The sequence below is a fragment of the Moschus berezovskii genome, chromosome 9 (genome assembly GCF_049115385.1).
Source record: "Moschus berezovskii isolate FMDL1 chromosome 9, NW_MosBer_1.0, whole genome shotgun sequence".
Taxonomy (NCBI): Eukaryota; Metazoa; Chordata; class Mammalia; order Artiodactyla; family Moschidae; genus Moschus; species Moschus berezovskii.
This window is the reverse complement of record NC_142468.1, coordinates 83,779,721-83,799,484: the sequence shown is the minus strand read 5'-3', so window position 1 is coordinate 83,799,484 and position 19,764 is coordinate 83,779,721. Positions and strand designations below refer to the sequence as shown.

Sequence of the window (19,764 nt, the reverse complement as noted above, 5' to 3'; positions counted from 1 at the left end):
AAGGCATGCCCAGATTTTTGTGAAAACGCGCTAACAATCTTGCATGGAAGTACACATTTTCTAAACACCATAGCTGCTCATGGAGTACCACTTATTAATGGTTATTAACCATAACCAGATGCAGTCCATAGCTGGCTCTCAATAATACCACTTCCTTCTCTCCCATTCAGAAAAACAAACCTTGAATTCAAGTGAATAAAAAGTGATATTAGGAGAACAAACTTTGAATCGATTTTGATTCACGATGAGTTATTTACACACTTGTGTAGTACATTATTAACAAATTAGTTGACGTGGTTACAATGTGACTGCTGTATACAACTGTGTTGGGACACTGCTTGAGGACAATGCTATCTTGATTTTATTATAATTCAGCCATTGTGATGAATAATCCTGTACAAATTATTTTTCTTGATAGTGTTTATATCATGGTTATCTTCTACACTACAAAATATAGATGGTTGTTGGATGGATGGATGGTAAAAAGTAGAGAAAAGCTGTAATTTAGTTCATTACAATTATTTTTTTATGCCAAGAAGCAAACTTACCTTTTTCAAGAATATTCATTAAAAAAAAAACAAAACAGAAACCAAACTTTCCAAACCAAAGGACACAAAAGGGAGATGGGATATTTATGTGGAAAGACCACAGAACTGAGAGGAACAAAGGAGAGATACTGGCTTTAAATATAGTAGACTTAAAATATCTAAATACCTTTACCTAGAAAATAAGGAATCTAAGGACATGATTCCTTTGGTCTACTACTGGAATATCACTGGCTGTCACTGTAGCTTTTCCTCAGCTTGGTTTTGTGTCACTTCAGGGTTTAATCATATAATTTTAAAGGAAGGACTTTAAAGATCATTTATAGATCTCCCTTATTCTTAGTCTAGCAGTTTATTCATTATAACTCTCTGAATGGTCTTATTCATCTTTGGATTTGCAGTACCTGACACAAAAATTAGAAAGTATTCTATAAAGATTTATTAAGTTGGCTTAAAGAACTTAATGTGCATTGATATTAGTAAGTCAGAATGCTATTAATAAAGTCTGATAATTCTTCTTTAAAAATTTTATTCTCATTTATTTGACTGCATCAGGCGTTCGTTGTGGCATGTGGGGGATTTAACCCAGGCCCCCTGCATTGGGAGTGAGGAATCTTATTTCCTGGACCATCAGGGAAGTCTTGAAAGTCTGATTAGTCTTAGTAATTTTAGCACTGAAATGTCATCAGTGATTTTTTGTTTTTCTTGACCTTTTTTCTCTAACCAGATTTGCATCTGCTGGTGATGATGGAACTGTAGTTGTGTGGAATGCCCAGGTGTGTATTGATTCTATATGGATTATGTAACACAGACATGACTCTATAGTTGAGTATGCATTCAGAAACATTACCTGGAGATAAGCCTGCATATCAGTAGACTGAGCCGAATTAATGTTTGAAAAGGATGCTTAGGATGAATCCATTTACAATGAGGACTAATGTTTCATAATAGAGTTTTTTATTTAAGATTTTTCCTGAGAAACAAATGCTAAATTATGGAAATAAATGTCTTAATTTTAATTAAGCAAAATTAAGTTAGCAGCTATGTACTGATTCTGAAAATGAATCAGGTGTTGATTTTTGTGAGAGACAATTTTTTCCAAATTGACAGTTTTTTCTGAATTTTTCTAAATTGTTTGACAGCATAATATCTTCCCATGTTTCACTTTAAAAGTAATGTAATAAAAGGCTTTACCAAATTTCTCTAGGTCCTCTCTTCCTAATCCTTGGATTCTCAAAGTATTCTCTTTTGAAGCATTTATCTTCTCACCCTTGTTTGGATTGTTACCTATTCTGACTCCATCAAATCCTCATCTTTCAATGGCTTTGCCTGTGATGGACACAGTTTAACATTACATTCATCACATACATCATGAAATCCTGTAACCTTGGAGAGATTTGAAATTTATGTTACATTTTCTTTGCCTTTTTGTATTTACTACTTGGGAAGTCAGTGAGAGACTGATGGATGAAGACATTGGATGGATGGGAATAGCTGTTGATGCTAAATAGAAATGGAGTCAATACTGACTTTATGAGTGGTTGATATGTTATTGGATATCTACATCCAGTTTTTACTGTTATTCTGACTTTTATTTTCTTCTTCAATGTTAAAATGGAGATAATAAATATTTGGATAATGAAGACTCCCTATATTTTCCCTGCTAAGTTACTGATATTTTATACTTAGTTTACACAATTATAATCTTAAAACCAAATGGAAAGAGTATTCCTTAAAGTTTCCTATAACAATCTGCTATTTTCTATTAGAAAATAATTAAAATTATTTAAGCCTACTCTTTTAGCATCTGTTTAGAGTCTATTCCTTAAGTTATAAAATTTAAGTAATTTCAGATGGAATGTATGTATTTTCTACCTGGTGGTTTTGCTTAATATTGTCATTTAAGATTAAGTTATAAAATATATAGTACTATTAACATTTTTATTGATATTTCAGACAGGAGAAAAACTTCTGGAACTCAATGGACACACTCAAAAGATAACAGCTATTATTACATTGCCTTGTTTGGAAACTTGTGAAGAAAAAAATCAACTGATCTTGACAGCCTCTGCTGATAGAACAGTTATTATATCCTTAAATCTAGAACCAAGTGAAATAGCTGTGGTGATCCAATGGACCAGTACATACATTATTAGTCTTTATCCTCTTGAGGCCTGTCTGTACATTCATAATTTAGCAAAAATGGTTTTGTTTTAGCCTTCATAAGATGCTTCTTGAAAGTATTAGATGTCTGAAAAGAATTAGATTGGAAGTAGCAAGTTAAGGCAATGGCAAGCCACTCCAGTACTCTTGCCTAGAAAATCCCATGGACGGAGGAGCCTGGTAGGCTGCAGTCCGTGGGGTCGCTAAGGGTCGGACACGACTGAGCGACTTCACTTTCACTTTTCACTTTCACACACTGGAGAAGGAAATGGCAACCCATTCCAGGGTTCTTGCCTGGAGAATCCCAGGGACAGGGGAGCCTGGCGGGCTTCTGTCTGTGGGGTCACACAGAGTCGGACACGACTGAAGTGACTTAGCAGCAGCAGCAGCAGCAGCAAGTTAAGGCTTATTGTTAGATGGAAACTCCATCACTAAAACTGTTCTTCCCAGCTTTATATAAAATTACAAAAGATGGAGGAAATGGAAGAATGTAGGCTTAAGAATATTTATCATCTCAGTTTGCTTTTCTATTTAGAGAAACAAAGATGAGTTGAACTGGAGAATAATTCACATTTTCTTATATGCTCATTGTACAACAAAAGAAACTTAATGGTCCCAACCCATAAGAACCTTCTGACAATCCAAGTCTGGCAGAAAAGTGAATTACCATGTGCTCAGTGTTTTATATATTTAGTATTTTAAAACAATTAAAAAATGTAAATTACCTTCCCTCCTTATACTTTTAGTTTAAAATTTAAGGTGTAACAGCCATAGTAAAGTTTAATAAATTGCATGTATGTGCCAGGCATTGTTCTGTTTTGCATTTATTAACCCATTTAACACTTATAGTAAGTATTTTTATTATTTTCATTTATAAGTGAGAAAAGAGAGGGACAGAGAGGTTAAGTTCATGCAGCCTGTATAGGGCCAGAGGCAGTAGTCTGACTGCAGAGTCAGCGCTCTGAATCACTATGTGATACTGCTTTCATAAAATATTATTCTTAAACAAACTTAGCCTTTTTATATTTGTATGAGGAATTTAATCTGTGAAGGCTATAGCTGAGTGCTATAGAAAGCTAATCTTTCATTGCTTTTTTTTTTAAGTGTCATAGATTAGCTTTAGAAAGTCTGTGCTTATTTGAAAATTCTATTTAAATAACTTCAGGTGTTAGTGAAGTCGAGTTTTGGAGTAAGCCCAAAGGTATAGGTGTTTCTTCGACTTCTGTTGAAGAACTAAGACATACTTTATGACACACTTTAAATGAACTTGTCAGCTGAAGTGATTTTTAGACAGATTGCCAATAGGTGGTAGAAATTCATGAAAGGATTTCGGTGGAGATAACCTGATATATTGTGGTGATTACAGTGTTGCATAATCAGGGGCATAAAATGCGCTTAGTATGTTTAGGCCACAGTAGCTTTACTACAATTATTCTGTTGAGACACATGTTATTTTATGGACTAAAGTTCTTTTTTGTTTGTTTTCAGTATCAGTATAATCTCTGCAAAAATAGAATATAAAATTCTTTTTGTTAGACTGCTCCTAAAGTACTAGAATACTATTTAGAGGTAATTGTTAAAATTCCTATTACAGTACAGACATGGGTAGCTGGGACAATATCAGTATAAACTGTAACGGTGAATGCTAGTATAATTTCCTTTGCTGAATGACTTTTCTTTTTAAAAGTAATTTCAGGTTGCTTTGTTAGTAGTTCCGTTTATTCAAATGAATTTTAAATTTACCATGCTTGGGTATTTGCTGTTAATTAACTTCATTAATTAAATGCTGAGGGCAGATTTTTTTTGTCAAATTATAATCTTATGAGTCTATATATGTGTGTGTATATACATTTATACATAAGTATGTTCTCATATAAAATGTATATCTTACCATAGGAAATGGTATGAAAAATTTGAAAATCGTTATGCTCCTTAAGTCAGACTAGTCTTGGACCTTTTATGAGAGGTCTTGAAATTATTTTAAATATGGATATGGGTATTTGGTTACTGTCTCCTTTGAATTAAGATAACTAGTAAAATCATGCCAGGCATGTTGAGGGAGCTTTCAGTTAATGTTAATTAATGGATGTGATAGTTTTTAGTATGAATATTTTATGTTCAGTGTTTATTAGATTATGGTAGACTGATTTGGAGAGTAAAAGTTAAATTTTTTATACTTGCAATATTTAATGCTTATAAAGATTTGATATTTGGACCATTCATTCTGTTGGTATTTTCAGATGGTTTTATAGTAAAGTTTATATCAAACTTATTTTAGATTATAAGCTTGCTATGCTAAGTTGATTTTTGTAGTATTATAAACACAAAATACTTTATGCTTTATATATTTTCTACATAAATGTGTAATAGTTGTAATTTAATTATTAGAAAAATTATAATTTTTTGAAATTCTGCTTAGAAATTATTTCTTAACATAAATTTAGGAATGGGATTGTGATACTGGTAGACAAGTTCGGAAAGTGTCATGCTTCCAGTCTACTGTAAAGGTAAAATCTTAATCAGATAGTTTATGGTAATAATCTTTTTATTTCAGAAAAAGTTATCTAATGATTTAGATGAAATTATCTTTGTAGGTTTTAAAAATTATTTCTTCTACACATACTTACAGCTATTTGATTCTTCTAAGACTAGATTTTGGGGAGTATGTATATTAAATGCTAGAATGTTTGAATTTTAAATTAGAGCAAGAGGTGAATCTCTATAGTAAGATAAGGAAAAAGGTAGTCCCTAGTATGTTTCTAGTAGGTGATTCTAGGTAATTCTACTTTCCAAGTGATATGGCAGTAGGTAGTCTTTTTTTGTTGTTCTTTGTTTTAGCTTTAAACTTGAAACATGGAGCTATTTGTGCCTCACTGTTTTCTGTAAAATCATAATTTAGTAGTAGTTACTTATTTCCAGAACAAAATCTTTTGTGGCTAATTGGTGGCTATTCTTAGGTTCATTTTATAAACATACTAATTGGGGCTTATTATTGATAGAATCTCTGCTACACGTTGGAGACACAAACTTGGATAAGACTTGGCTACTTTCATTCCTATAGAAGAAATTACCTTAGATGTTCTCAGAAAGTGCTACTGTTTTTCAGTAATTTCAGCGGGCTTGGGGAAAGATACTAGTAAAATGAAATAGTGTTTCCTCATTTACCTTGAAGATTACTGATCTCTTGAAGGGAAAGGGTATCAACTTGTGGACATATTTTAAAACCACTGAATGCTTGAATTTCTAAACTGATAAATATTTTGCATGAATTTTACAGTGTTTAGCTGTTCTTCAGAGACTAGATGTTTGGCTCTCTGGTGGGAATGATCTGTGTGTGTGGAACCGAAAATTAGATCTTCTGTGTAAGACGAGTCACCTTTCTGATACAGGTAAAAACAAATCAAGGTACTTGTGAACCATGATAGACACTAAAAGGCACAGTGAATCTTCAAAGAGACTTTCCATGAATACAACAGTAATATAGGAGCTTTTCTTTTTAATTCTGAATATAAGATGTAGCCATATTTTCCAATTCAGGTGAAGGGTTGTGTGAAATATGTTTCCATTTCATATTGGAAGGAAAAGATTCCCCCTGTTTTGGCTTCTTCACCCCTTCTAACAGAATTTCTCAAAAGTGAACAAGAAAAGCCTTTTCTTATATGTTCCTGGACCATGTCCTAAACTGAGTTTGATGAGCCTGTTGACACCTGGAAGCAGATCTTTATGACTTTACAAAAGTATTTTCTTCATTTGTAGGGTCATCAGACTTTGCATAGAGTCCTAAGGATGCCCTCATTTTACAGTTGGTTTTACTAAGGAAATTTCATTCATGTGTAAATGTAAAAACAGAATTCTGTTTTCTCAGAAAAAAAAAAATCAGTTTTGACTTACATCGGTATCAAAGAACTTAAAGAATAAAAATTTATTCAGAATAAAAATATTTAAGTGTAAATGAGTAAATTTAAATGACAGTAACCTTAAAATCTGGAGAAGGCAATGGCAAACCACTCCAGTACTCTTGCCTAGAAAATCGCATGGACAGAGGAGCCTGGTGTGCTGTAGTCCATGGGATCACTACTAGTCGGACACGACTGAGCGACTTCACTTTCACACATTGGAGAAGGAAATGGCAACCCACTCCAGTGTTCTTGCCTGGAGAATCCCAGGGATGGCGGAGCCTGGTCGGCTGCCGTCTGTGGGGTCACACAGAGTTGGACACGACTGAAGTGACTTAGCAGCAGCAGCAACCTTAAAATCATGTGACACTATTAACTATTTTTGTTTCTAAAAGTAATGAACCCATGGTCATCCTAGAAAGAATAAAGGCATACCTTGTTTTATCGCACTTTGCTTTATTTGGCTTTGCAGATGATGCGTATTTTACAAATTGTTTGTGGCAATTCTGCATCATGCAGGTCTTTTGGCACCATTTTTCCAGCAGCATTTGCTCACTTTGTGTTTCTGTCACATTGTGATAATTCTTGAAATATTTCACACCCTCCAACAGCAAAAAGAATGACTGCCTGAAGGCTCAGCTAATGGTTAATATTTTTTTTAGCAATAAAGTGTTTTACAATTAAGGTACATACATTGTCTTTTAGACATAATACTATTGTACATTTAATAGATGACAGTATAATGTTAACAACTCTTATCAGTTCAGTTCAGTCACTCAGTCATGTCCGACTCTTTGCGATCCCAGGCACTGCAGCATGCTAGGCTTCCCTGTTCATCACCAACTTCTGGAGCCTGCTCAGACTCATGTCCATTGAGTTAGTGATGCCATCCAACCATCTCATCCTCTGTCATCCCCTTTTCCTCCTGCCTTCAATCTTTCACAGCATCAGGGTCGTTTCCAGTGAGTCAGTTCTTCACATCAGGTGGCCAAAGTATTGGAGTTTCAGCTCTAGCATCTGTCCTTCCAATGAATATTCAGGAGTGATTTCCTTTAGGATGGACTGGTTTGATCTCCTTGCTGTCCAAGGGACTCTCAAGAGTCTTCTCCAGCACCATAGTTCAAAAGCATCAGTTCTTTGGTGCTAAGCCTTCTTTATATTCCAACTCTCACATCCATACATGACTACTGGAAAAACCATAGTTTTGACTAGGTGATCTTTGTCAGAAAAGTAATGTATCTGCTTTTTAATATGCTATCTAGGTTGGTCACAGCTTTTCTAACAAGGAGCAAGCCTCTTTTAATTTCATGGCTGCAGTCACCATCTGCAGAGATTTTGCAGCCCAAGAAAATAGTCTTCACTGTTTCCATTGTTTCCCCATCTATTTGCCATGAAGTGATGGGACCGGATGCCATGATCTTAGTTTTTTGAATGTTGAGTTTTAAACCAGCTTTTTCACTACTATTATATGCACTGGGAAATTAAAAATTTGTGTGACTTGCTTTACTGTGATAATTGCTTTATTTCGGTGGTCAGGAACCAAACCCAAAATATCTCCAAGGTATGCCTGTGTTATTAAAGCATATTATTGTTGTCTTAGAGTAGTAGGAGCCCTGTGAGTTTAATTTACACTTCTTTATTGGAACTAGCTTATCTCCACATGGATATTATAAAATACTAGAAAAATAATATAATGTCTTAATAAAACTAAATCCCTCCCTTACTAGGATTTATAGTTTAACTTCTCAGTTCACCACTTGATCACTAGTAATCTTGTTTGTAGTGGTAAAGAACTTGCCTGCCAGTGCAGGAGACATATGAGTGTAGGGTCAATCCCTGGGTCAGGAGGATCCCCTGGAGGAGGGCATGGCAACCCACTCCAGTATTCTTGCCTGGAGAATCCCATGGACAGAAGGGACAGGCAGGCTACAGTCCGTAGGGTTGCAAAGAGCCAGACACGAATGAAGTAACTTAGTATGCACGTACACATGTTGTAAATTACTGAAATCAGGGCTAAAAAGGACTTTTTGCATGTTAATGGAAATAATCACCTGTTATTGCAGTTCCCCTTCCCTTTGCAAATTAGCTTTGAGTACTGTACTTCCGGGAGTTGGTGATGGACAGGGAGGCCTGGCATGCTGTGATTCATGGGGTTGCAGAGTCGGACACAACTGAGCGACTGAACTGAACTGAACTGTACTTTAAGAAGTCACAGTATTTCCCTGTTTATCAGTAAGAGAGAGCAGTAAACCTTTGAGAAAATCAGTTAGAAAGCTTTTAAAAGACCAATGGCAACCTACTCCAGTACTCTTGCCTGGAGAATCCCTTGGATGGAGGAGCCTGGTAGGTTATAGTCCATGGGTTGCTAAGAGTTGGACATGACTGAGCGACTTCATTTTCACTTTTCACTTTCATGCTTTGAAGAAGGAAATGGCAGCCCACTCCAGTGTTCTTGCCTGGAGAATCCCAGGGATGGGGGAGCCTGGTGGGCTGCCGTCTATGGGGTTGCACAGAGTTGTACACGACTGACGCGACTTAGCAGCAGCAGCAGCAAATTGTCATTGGTGAGCTTTTCGTGATTTGGATTTTCCAAATTACCAGATGCCAAATAGTTAGCAGTACTATTAGATCCTTATTTTATGAAACTCCTTTCACTAAGCTTTGCTTGATTTATGGACTGGTAGGGCTTTTAGGCGGAGAAGGCAATGGCAAGCCACTCCAGTACTCTTGCCTAGAAAATCCCATGGACGGAGGAGCCTGGTAGACTGCAGTCCATGGGATCGCTATGAGTCGGACATGACTGAGCGACTTCACTTTCACTTTTCACTTTCACACATTGGAGAAGGAAATGGCAACCCACTCCAGTGTTCTTGCCTGGAGAATCCCAGGGACAGGGGAGCCTGGTGGGCTGCCGTCTATGGGGTCGCACAGAGTCGGACACGACTGAAGCGACTTAGCAGCAGCAGCAGGGCTTTTAGGGACAGTTATTATGTATTTGGAAATAAGCAAAAATAATCTTAGTATGATAAAATGGAAGGAGCTTTGGACTAGAAAACAGGACATCCATGCCCTTTCCAACAATATGGTCTGTGGTTCTGTGTATTAAGTTGCTACTTCTGGATTATTGAGTTTACAGTAATTTTATTTCATAAATAGCGTTTTTTTCACAAGCTGTTTTCTGCATCTGGAATTCTCTGCTGTTCTCCCTTCCCCTGCTCTCCTCTCTCTTCTACTTCTTTATCCTGTACACTACTGCTCCCATTTCTCCTCCTCTACCATCAACGCCCTGTCCTTGACCATGGAAAAATATAAAATATACTGATAAAACCTATGTGGAGGAAAGATGTTGGCCAGAAATATTCCCCAAGTGGGAAGGTAAAGCAGATGAGAATAGTTTCCCAATTAACATATGTGTTATGAATTACTATATAAAAATTACATATATTTTATAAGGGAAAAGTTAACTTTAATAAGCAAATTTTGTGCCAACACATATGGTAATTCTAAATCTAACACATGAATTCTTTAATTTTTGCTGTCAAAAGTGATAATTATTACATATCTTACAGAAGTTGTGGTTATCCTAAAATCATTTCATGATTCAGCTTTAAAAAAATGTACTTAGCACTGTATGCTTAATAAGTGAAATGTGATGAAATGTTGAATCTAATTATTATAGTAATACAAGGAATTTTGTAAAGGTACTGATTGATTATAAACATACTATTTGAAGGCCACTTTCTTAGCTGTTGACTGTTGGCTCATTTATTTGCTGCCAGGGAGTTCACCCAGGCTTCTTAAATTTACATTGAGGAAAAATGCCAATTTTGTATTCCATTTGAGCTAGCCATCTTGTAAATGGCAATGATGATTATCTTAAGGGGTTCCTGGTAAATAAGTTTGCCACAATAGTACAAATATTCAAAGACCATTTTCTACCCTTAATAAATCAATAAAGCCTTTGAGAGATCTTACTGACTTCACAAAGTCATTTTCACATGCAAGTGTGATGTAGCGAATTATGTGAGCTTAATGTTACCATCCCCTTTGAAGAAATGACTAATACAAATCTGAAAGTGTTTTTGATCTAATCTATTAAGAAAATAATTTAACTTTTATATGTTTTTGAAGGGATAAGTGCTTTGATTGAAATACCTAAGAACTGTGTTGTGGCAGCAGTTGGCAAAGAACTGAGTGAGTATGACTTTCTCCCCCTTCATTTCTTCTTTTATAAATTTTAAACTAGCCTTGTGTAAACATTTCGGAAAGACTAATTCGGCTTTTTATTTAAAGGACATCTTTCCCTGCCCCAGTCTTGACCTCCTGGAATTATTGAAGTGATATGGAACCTGAGACATTTCAAGATGTTAGGTTGGTTCTTGTACCACACTTGGTACTTGCTAGCATAGGCAAGTGGGCAAGGTAACCCCACTCCTCTGATGCTGGAGAGGGCCATTTATATCCCACAGTCCTCCCTGTTGATGACCCACACTCACTCACTCAGCAAAAACTTTAGCTATAGAAAACACCACCAACATTCTGAAAAGCAAAAACGAGCTGGGTTTAGAAGAGGGTTATTATGGGAGTTCAGTAAGACAGGAGCTGTGGAAAGCAGAGTGGGACCCATTTTCTTGGAGGGTGGAGCTTACAGCATTCCCCTCAGAGCAGTGGGACGGCAGAGGGAGAACGAGAGGACTGTTGTCAGTGTACTAATGGATTAGAAACACGCCGTTTGAAGGCCAGTCTCTCACTGTTGACTCACTCATATACTGCCAGGAGTCTGCAGTTTAAAAAACACCAAACCTACTATGCCCATTACCTTATGGATAAAAAGTGTGTGCTGAGAATTGATGGAGTTGCTTTCTAAAACCTGCTTTTTTCTTGAAGAATTTATCTAATGAAGCCCAGAGGGCATTTGATATTACTTGTGCTGCTACTTCTAGAGGCCAGTCTCGAGATTTACTGTGATCCTCAGCTGGCATGTTTGCAAATGCCAGTGAGAAATGAGCTAATGGTTTACCAATTGTAAGCTGCTGTCTGCAGGCTCTGCTGCTTTGCAGTCAGATTTTTCTTTCTTCAACTGAACTTTCCCCGTGTAGCCATGTCTGAGAAGTAATTTTTTAGATCCAATGCTTTCTTTTCATAAAGCAGCTTCTAAAGATAAAATTTAGTGTTTAAGTTTTTTTTCTTTTCTTCCTTGCAGAAATTCAGTTTTCCCATGTTCTTTATTGTGCTGGAGAGATGCCTTGCTTTTCCCTGCTTTTTTACTCTTGTTGCTAATGAGTTGCTTGTGTTTTGCTGGTTTTCCTCTCAGTGGTTCTCAGAATGTAGTGTGCATGGGGATGACCTGAGGGACTTGTTAAGAACACAAAATCCTGGGCCTCACTCCCGGAGTTTCTAGTTCGCTAGTTCTGGAGCGGGGCCTGAGCGTCTGCCTTCTGGCATGTACTGGGAGCGCTGAGGGGCTGGTCTGGGGCAGTTCTTCGAGGGCGGCTGCTCCGAATACTTTGGTCCACTTCTTCCCATCACACTAGTGTTGCTCTGTTCAGGCACTCAGCTCCTCTTTTGCCTGGTTGGTCTGTTGCGATAGTCTCCTGACTTACTTTCATTCCTCTACTTTATTTTTTTGAATGTGTACTTAACAATGCTCAAACTATATTTTAGCCATTGCCGTTGTCTGGAGAACACATTGAAAGTATAAATATTTACAAAAGATTATTGTATTCAGATAATGATGAAGGATTAGTAAGATGTCTAAATGTATGTAATGTGGAGTGTCCAAAGGGCTTCCCCAGTGGCTCAGTGGTAAAGAATCCACCTACCAATGCATGACATGCAGGAGGCCCAGGCTGGATCCCTGGGTCAGAAAGATCCCCTATAGAAGAAAATGACAATCCATTCCAGTATACCTGCCCAGAGAACCCCATAGACAGAGGAGGGTCACAAAAGAGTCAGACATGATTGAACATGCATGCCCAGAGTGTCCAAATATAATCACCCCATGATAGAGTTAGTAGCAAGTAAAATAAAATCTCTTTAAGTATATGCCTATTCAGCGTGCCTGCATGCTTAGTCGTGTCCGACACTTTGCAACCCCCCTGGACTATAGCCCGCCAGGCTCCTCCGTCCATGGTCCATCAGGGCTCTCCAGGCAAGAATACTGGAGCAGGTTGCCACTTCCCTTTTCAGGGGATTTCCTGACCCGGAGATCGAACCTGCACCTCCTGTGTCTCCTGCAGTGCAGGTGGATTCCCTACCTGCTGAGCCATCAGGGAAGCCCTTACATTTCTCACTTATGTGATTGTTTGCATATATTTAAGATACTTGCAAATTGTTGCACAAATATTGTGACTGTTTGAATCCATATCAAAATTTGGATGCCAGTAAAAGTAATTCACCATGATATAGCCTGCTTGGTTGCCTGGTTAGGTATGGCCATTCTCTTCTCTGTTTTAGTGCTTCTAAACTATTTTTTCAATGAAAAACATTGAAAACCCCAAACTGGAAACAAAATAAGCTACCATTTACCACCCTCATTTTGTAAAAATAACTTTTTAACAACAAAATATGAAGAACATGACCTCAGGAAAAAAGTATAGGGCTTTAAATTGAATACATTTAGATTTATTTAAAAAAAAAAAAACACCTCTGTGGCCTTATTTTTTTTCTCATTTTTGCTCCAGATGAATGAAATCTTTGCCCTAGGGATGAATGTAATCATGCCTACATGATGAAGTCCAGGCCTTTCAGCATATTAAATCATGCCTTCCATGATCTCCCCCTGCTTCCCTTGAGTCTTGTCTCACTGCTGGCTAATTTGCATTTCCCGGAGCTCCCAGCCTAAGGTGGTTCTCACCACCGTCCTTTCCCTTGTCACCTGTATTGGACTTGACCGTCTCCCCCTGCTTCCTTTGACTCTTGTCTCACTGCTGGCTAATCCTCACTTCCCTGAGCCCCCAGCCCGAGCTGGTTCTCACCTCTGTGCCGTCCTTTCTCTTGTCACCTGTATTGGACTTGACCGTCTCCCCCTGCTTCCACTGAGGCTTGCGTCACTGCTGGCTAATCCACATTTCCTGGAATCCCCCAGCCCGAGGTGGTTCTCACCTCTGTGCCTTACTTTCTCTTGTCACCCATATTGGACTTGACCACATAATTTGTTGTCCTTTTTAATCTGGCTCATTACTACTTACTCTTTAAGAGCACAGCTCTAGCATTTCTTCTTTCAAGGATGAAGCCTTGCTTACCTTATACCTCCCCTCCCAGAGGTTTTACCTGTGTATTCTCATAATCTCATGTCTATCATTTAACTTACTACTCTGAAAACTTATGTTTGCTTTTTGGTCTCTCTTTGCCCCGCTCCTTCAGAATATTAGTGCCTTGGTGACTGAAACTTTCTTCTTCATCTTTCTCCTAATAGATAAAGAGATTTTTATCTAATGAATTAGTGAACTCATTGAAATAGTAATGAGGGTAACACTGATGCCGCAACAGAAATTAGAATATCATCTAAAAAAGGGAAGAAATTAAAGTTGGTTTTATTCAAAATAATTTATAAAAAATAGAAATATTCTTAAAAATGAGGGTTTCCATTTTACTTAGCCTCAAAATAGGGCTTCCCTGGTGGTTCAGACGCTAAGGACTTCTCCTGCAATGTGGGAGACTTGGGTTCTATCCCTGGGTTGGGAAGATCCCCTGAAAAAGGGAACGCCTACCCACTCCAGTATTCTGGCCATGGACAGAGGATCCTGGCAGGCTATAGTCCATGGGGTTGCAAAGAGTTGGACACCACTGAGTGACTTTCACTTTAACTTTTTCTTAAATATGTAGTGCCATTTTCCTTATGAAAAATGAAGTTTTATTCCTCTAAATGTACTATCTTCTCTATTTCTGACAAGCTTGTGCCCCTGTCCTTGGTTTTTAGTATTGCATACCTTTCTCTTTTTCTAATGAGAATCTTCTCAACAGGAAATAAAATATCCGTGTGCACTTACTGTAGTTACTTTGAGGCTTTTATTAGCTTGGGCAGGACTATCATCACTGAGTACTTACCCTGGTTCAAAAGTTCAAGGTTTTCCTGTTAACCCTTTTTTAGAATTGACTGTTGTTTTTCTTTTATCTTCTAATTCGTGTTTATTTCCTTGAAGTTATTACATATGTAACCCTTGAGAATACTTGACTATAGAGACTGTGTTTATGAACTTAACAGTTTCACATTATCTTTAGTACTTTGTAGTTTTTTGGTCAGTATTTCAGTTTGTTCTCCCTGTTAGTTGGATTAAACTGTACAGTACCTTGCTTGTTATTCTGTAATCTCAATCTCAGCATCGTTTGGTAGTATTCCAACTAAAGGAGAATTTTCACTCTACTTTGTTAGGTATCAGAAAGAGTCCCCTTTCTGATAGACAACTGCGGTTTCTAAGAGCTTCATCTGACAACCACAGTTGCAATGTGAATGGCTGTCAGTATTAAATAACCTTTGCAGAGGTTTGTCATTTGGTAAAATGTGCCCAGAGACATAGAAGGAAATGTGTGTGACCTGTTTTCCAGAGAGAAGTGTGAGAAAGAAGAGAAACTTAGTAATAAGCCATCACTTGGGAGGAATATGACCTCTGAGATCCCAGTTTTTCTAAGCTGTGAGCAGCCCCAGCACTTGGTGCTGGGGCCTGTTATAGCACTGACTATATTGATTCTGAGCTTGTTTATAAGTCTCTCTCCCACTCTCGATGAGTATTTCAGGGCAGTAACTGGAACCTAGTCACATATAATATCTAAGTTCCTGGAGCATCATAATAAGTGTCCAGTAAATGTTTGTTTATTGAATCTTTCCAGTTGATTTGATTTTGAGTTTTCTATACTGATTAATGTTAGGATTAATACAAGTTTATATAAAACTGTTAAACTCAGTTGAGTAAAGCAACACTGTAGCCCAAAAGAACTGTATAACACACAAAAATTATAAGGCATATCCTCTCAGAATTTGTAATTTAATGGTGTAAGCTTAGATATCAAGAAAAGTAAATAAATAAAAACTGCTGAAGTCTTCACCAATTTGAGGTTAAGCACAAATTTATAGCTTATTTTGCAGCAGTACTTACTGGCCTGGCATGAGGAGAGAAAGCTAATGGTTAGGGGTGATTCAGGGATCCGGACCAGTGCTGGCTAAGGAGAGAATAAGGTGGGAGAGCTGGTCATGCACTGAAGGCTTAGGTAGGGTGGGACTTAATGGTTGGTGGAGGTTTAGAAGAGTTTTAATAAAGGAACAGAGTTCTGAGGTCACACTTGGGATTTTAGTAGATCATTGCAAACATCTCAAGGCTTTTAAAGAAAGAAAGTAGTATGAACAAGACTGTCTTTGGAGATGGGTTTTTTCAGTATTTTAGGTATTTGTCACTTAGTGAAATATTAGTTTTTTTACCAGAAATGGAACTTTATCTTCTTTGACCATTTTAATAAAATTATATCGGTCTTTTCATTTAGTAATTTTCAGGTTGGTAGCAGCCACAGAGGGATCACTAGGATGGGATATTCTTGAAGTTAAACGCCTCCTTGATCACCAAGATAATATTCTTTCACTGGTTAATGTCAATGGTAAGCTCATTGTGTCCATGTTTATATTATGTAAAATTTTTTACTTGTTAACCTGTTTTGAACTTTAGTCTTATTTTGTCGTAGGATTCTAGAATTACCATCATGAAAATGATGCTATTAATAAGGAGAGAGTGGCAGTCTTATTTTCTGAGGTTTAAACCAGTAGAATTCATCAAGTTTCATAGATTGGTAGGTCTTAGATTTAGGCATGGGGGAAGGATGGAGTTGGGCAGAGAAAAGGGGTGATGGAGGAAAGACAGCATACTTACCTCAGGGGTTACTTGGCAGCTGTGGGATGATTGTCGTAGGCTGTCAGTACTAATACTTGGTAGCATTTTGGCTTTGGGGGCAAATGGTTCTGGCTCTTTTCTCTTTTGAAGGTCACACAGGACAAAATTATATACCACTCTATTTACAGTAGAATGAGCTGGATTCAGTCCATCATTGAAGAGCCAGAGAATAACACCAGACTAGAGGTCTGCAGAAATGGATCATACCTGCTCTTCCTCATGGCTGTGTGTTTGGTTTGCCAGACTTTGTATTTGGCTTTATCATGATTTTGATGAGTATCTCCTGTGAGGTGAACCTGACATCAGATGACAGGATAGGATCACAAACCACAAATCCTGGGATTTAGCTACTTCACTTTCAAATAAACAGATACCTTATATCATCAGAGCTCTCCTGGGTGGTCTGGGCTCTGAGGTCAGATGGGAGGACTCTTGGGTGGCTTCAGTTTGATAGTCTGGAGGAGACTGTAAGAGGGTCCTGTAAGGATGCTGTGAATATGTTGTAGGGGAATGCACTGCACCCACTGACCTAGGTTGGCTCTTTCTGAGCAATACTTTGTAGAATCACGAGGCAGAGGGAAATGGACACAAACAGTACTAAGTGTAGTCTCCATTTGTAGGCCGTTCAGTCACATTTTCAATTACATCAGTGAGAACGGCCCTCCCAACTCCAGAATCTTCCTTTCTAATAGCCATTTACTTGTTCAACCCAGCTGCAAGTCTTTCTGAGGATTCGATTACCTGTATGATAGAAATAACAATGTTAGGAGCACCCCTTTTATCTTTTTCTGGGGACTCTTTTTCCTTTAGCCATGATGGCAGCCCAGAAGGCAAGTTCTTATTTGGAAGTCCCTCTGACACTGAGCCAGAAGCCCCAAGTCTGGAGCTGTTGAGAAGAGCACAGCAGCATTTTGGCCGTACAGTGGTCACGCCAAGTTGTCCCATTTTAGCAGTGAAGTATGGGACCAGGACCCGGCATATTTCCTTAATGAAGTTGAGGAGATGTTACTGAGGGAGCCTCAGCTTCGTGGCACTTCTCTGTGCATACAGAGATACTTCAGTTCAGTCACTCAGTCGTGTCCGACTCTTTGCGACCCCATGAATCACAGCACGCCAGACCTCCCTGTCCATCACCAACTCCCGGAGTTCACTCAAACTCAAGTCCATTGAGTCAGTGATGCCATCCAGCCATCTCATTCTCTGTCGTCCCCGTCTCCTCCCACCCCCAATCCCTCCTAGCATCAGACTCTTTTTCCAGTGAGTCAACTCGTCGCATGAGGTGGCCAAAGTATTGGAGTTTCAGCTTTAGCAGTCCTTTCAATGAACACCCAGGATTGATCTCCTTTAGAATGGACTGGTTGGAGCTCCTTGCAGTCCAAGGGACTCTCAAGAATCTTCTCCAACACCACAGTTCAAAAGAGATACTTAGAACAGTTTAATTAAGAATACTCTTGTCAAGTCTTTCTTTGCCAACATCTTAAGGAAAAGGGAAAGCTAAGGCAAAAAATAATTTGTTAATAGAAATTACAGAAAACCCCTAGTACTTTTTACTTTAAAAATTCCATGACTATAAAATTACACTACAGAACGCTAGCAAGCCAAAAGTATATTTAGGAATCATATATGGATGAGTAGCCTGGTAAAATTTGAGAATGATATTGTGACAGTCTCTCATAATAGATGTGTCTGCCATGCTGCAGGTTTTAGCCATCCTGAAGTGATTATGTTGTACAGTTCCCAGTTCCATCCTCAGCCCTGCTTCTTTATCCCCACCAATTACCAGTCAAAGATGTGGCCAGTTACTGGGTTTATTACTCACAGGGAAAGTGCATGTTCAGTGAGTTGGCTCTTGGACAACCTTAGCAGAACATTTGTTTGTAGCAGAACTCCCACAAATGTGGATAATGAATACCGGGTTTGCCCAAGGGCTCTGAATGCCTCTGCAGAGATTGTCTAAGACCAACATACAAGGTAACTTTGCTTATCTCTTCTGGCAGAAGGCTCTAGGTACTGCTTCTTTATTTTATTCTTTTCTTGTTTTATACTGACAGCATGATATGGTAGTCACAAAGTATTAGTACTTCTGAGGAATGGGTAGACAGGTTTCAGGTGAGATTTTCATACTAAGTGACTTCTGATACTTGCCTAAGGATCAAAGTCCATCCACATACATCATTGAGGCTGTTTGGTGTGAAACATTTTGAATGATCAGTTTGGGATAATTTACACATCTATAATAAACTGCACTGACTCAGGTCAGTGTCAGCATTTCATTTCTAGTGAAAAATTATAACTGGGTTCCAGTACTTTGCTTCTATTGCCTAGATGAATTACAGACACTTGGAGGAGATCAGAGCAGGCAGCTATGTGGTCTCACGTAGGTTAGCTCTGTAATGATGACACGTGCAGAGTTGGAGTCAAGAAGAATCTTGAATCTCTTAATGTCTCTGGTTCTTTTGTAGTTTGAGTGAGATTGGAAAGAGGAGGGAAAGGGATGGAAAAGAAGGTCATGGAAAGATTACTGCTGTCTTAACTTTCCCACTAGTAGACCTAGAAGCCTGTTTTCTCTCCACAGATGAGAAATGAACTTAATTCTTCACAGATTGAATTCCAGAGAGTCTGTTAATAAACTATGGAAACTGGACTTGGAACCAAGGAAAAATACTGTTTACCTGTATGATTGCTGATAATTCTTTATTTTGAAGAGATTGTTCATCTAGTTATTAGAGATTTTTGTCCTGGTTTATTTGATAAATGAGATAATTAACTCATAATTACTCATCCATGTATTCCTAAATTACAAGTAACTGGATGTTTTAATACTATTAATATGAAATAATATCAGGGGCTCAAAATAATGCCAGGGACTCAAAAGATAACATTCAATGTCTTTAAAATGGCTACACATTTATTATTGAATTTTATTTGTACAATCATCTTCATTTAATGCCTAAGAAATCCAAGATAGAAAAAGATTAAATGACTTTCTAAAGGCCAACCAAATGGCTAGTAACAGGCTGAGTCAAAACTAAGGCTTGAGTTTCTAGACTCACAGTGTGCTGTTCTGCTCCACCTTCCTCTAAATATAAAGGAATTAAATCACATTTCTTTATGATCGTTTTCAGTGTTAGCAGTTGTACATTTTCCTTAAATATATAATTTGTGAAGTGTCTTAGCCCACTAATTTCATTTTCATTAAACATTTAAAAAACTTGTTATTGTGCAAGTAATACATAGTCAAAATAGAAAAATGAGGAAATAGAAACATAAAAAATGTAAAAA

General features: G+C 37.8%; 1 protein-coding gene across 2 annotated transcripts in view; it reads left to right on the top strand.

The window, feature by feature from the left end:
* The window catches only part of WDR41 (WD repeat domain 41), a 47,569-nt gene that overhangs the window by 17,401 nt on the left and 10,404 nt on the right, over positions 1–19,764 (top strand). For both annotated transcript variants that reach the window (XR_016038267.1, XM_055436853.2), the window contains exons 3-8: positions 1,273–1,321; positions 2,502–2,633; positions 5,153–5,215; positions 5,986–6,097; positions 10,736–10,798; positions 16,082–16,192. Coding sequence is in view for 1 of the 2 variants with exons in the window: in XM_055436853.2 (XP_055292828.1) it covers positions 1,273–1,321; positions 2,502–2,633; positions 5,153–5,215; positions 5,986–6,097; positions 10,736–10,798; positions 16,082–16,192 (530 nt within the window). In the remaining variant the exon portion in view is untranslated. The remainder of the gene's footprint in view (positions 1–1,272; positions 1,322–2,501; positions 2,634–5,152; positions 5,216–5,985; positions 6,098–10,735; positions 10,799–16,081; positions 16,193–19,764) is intronic.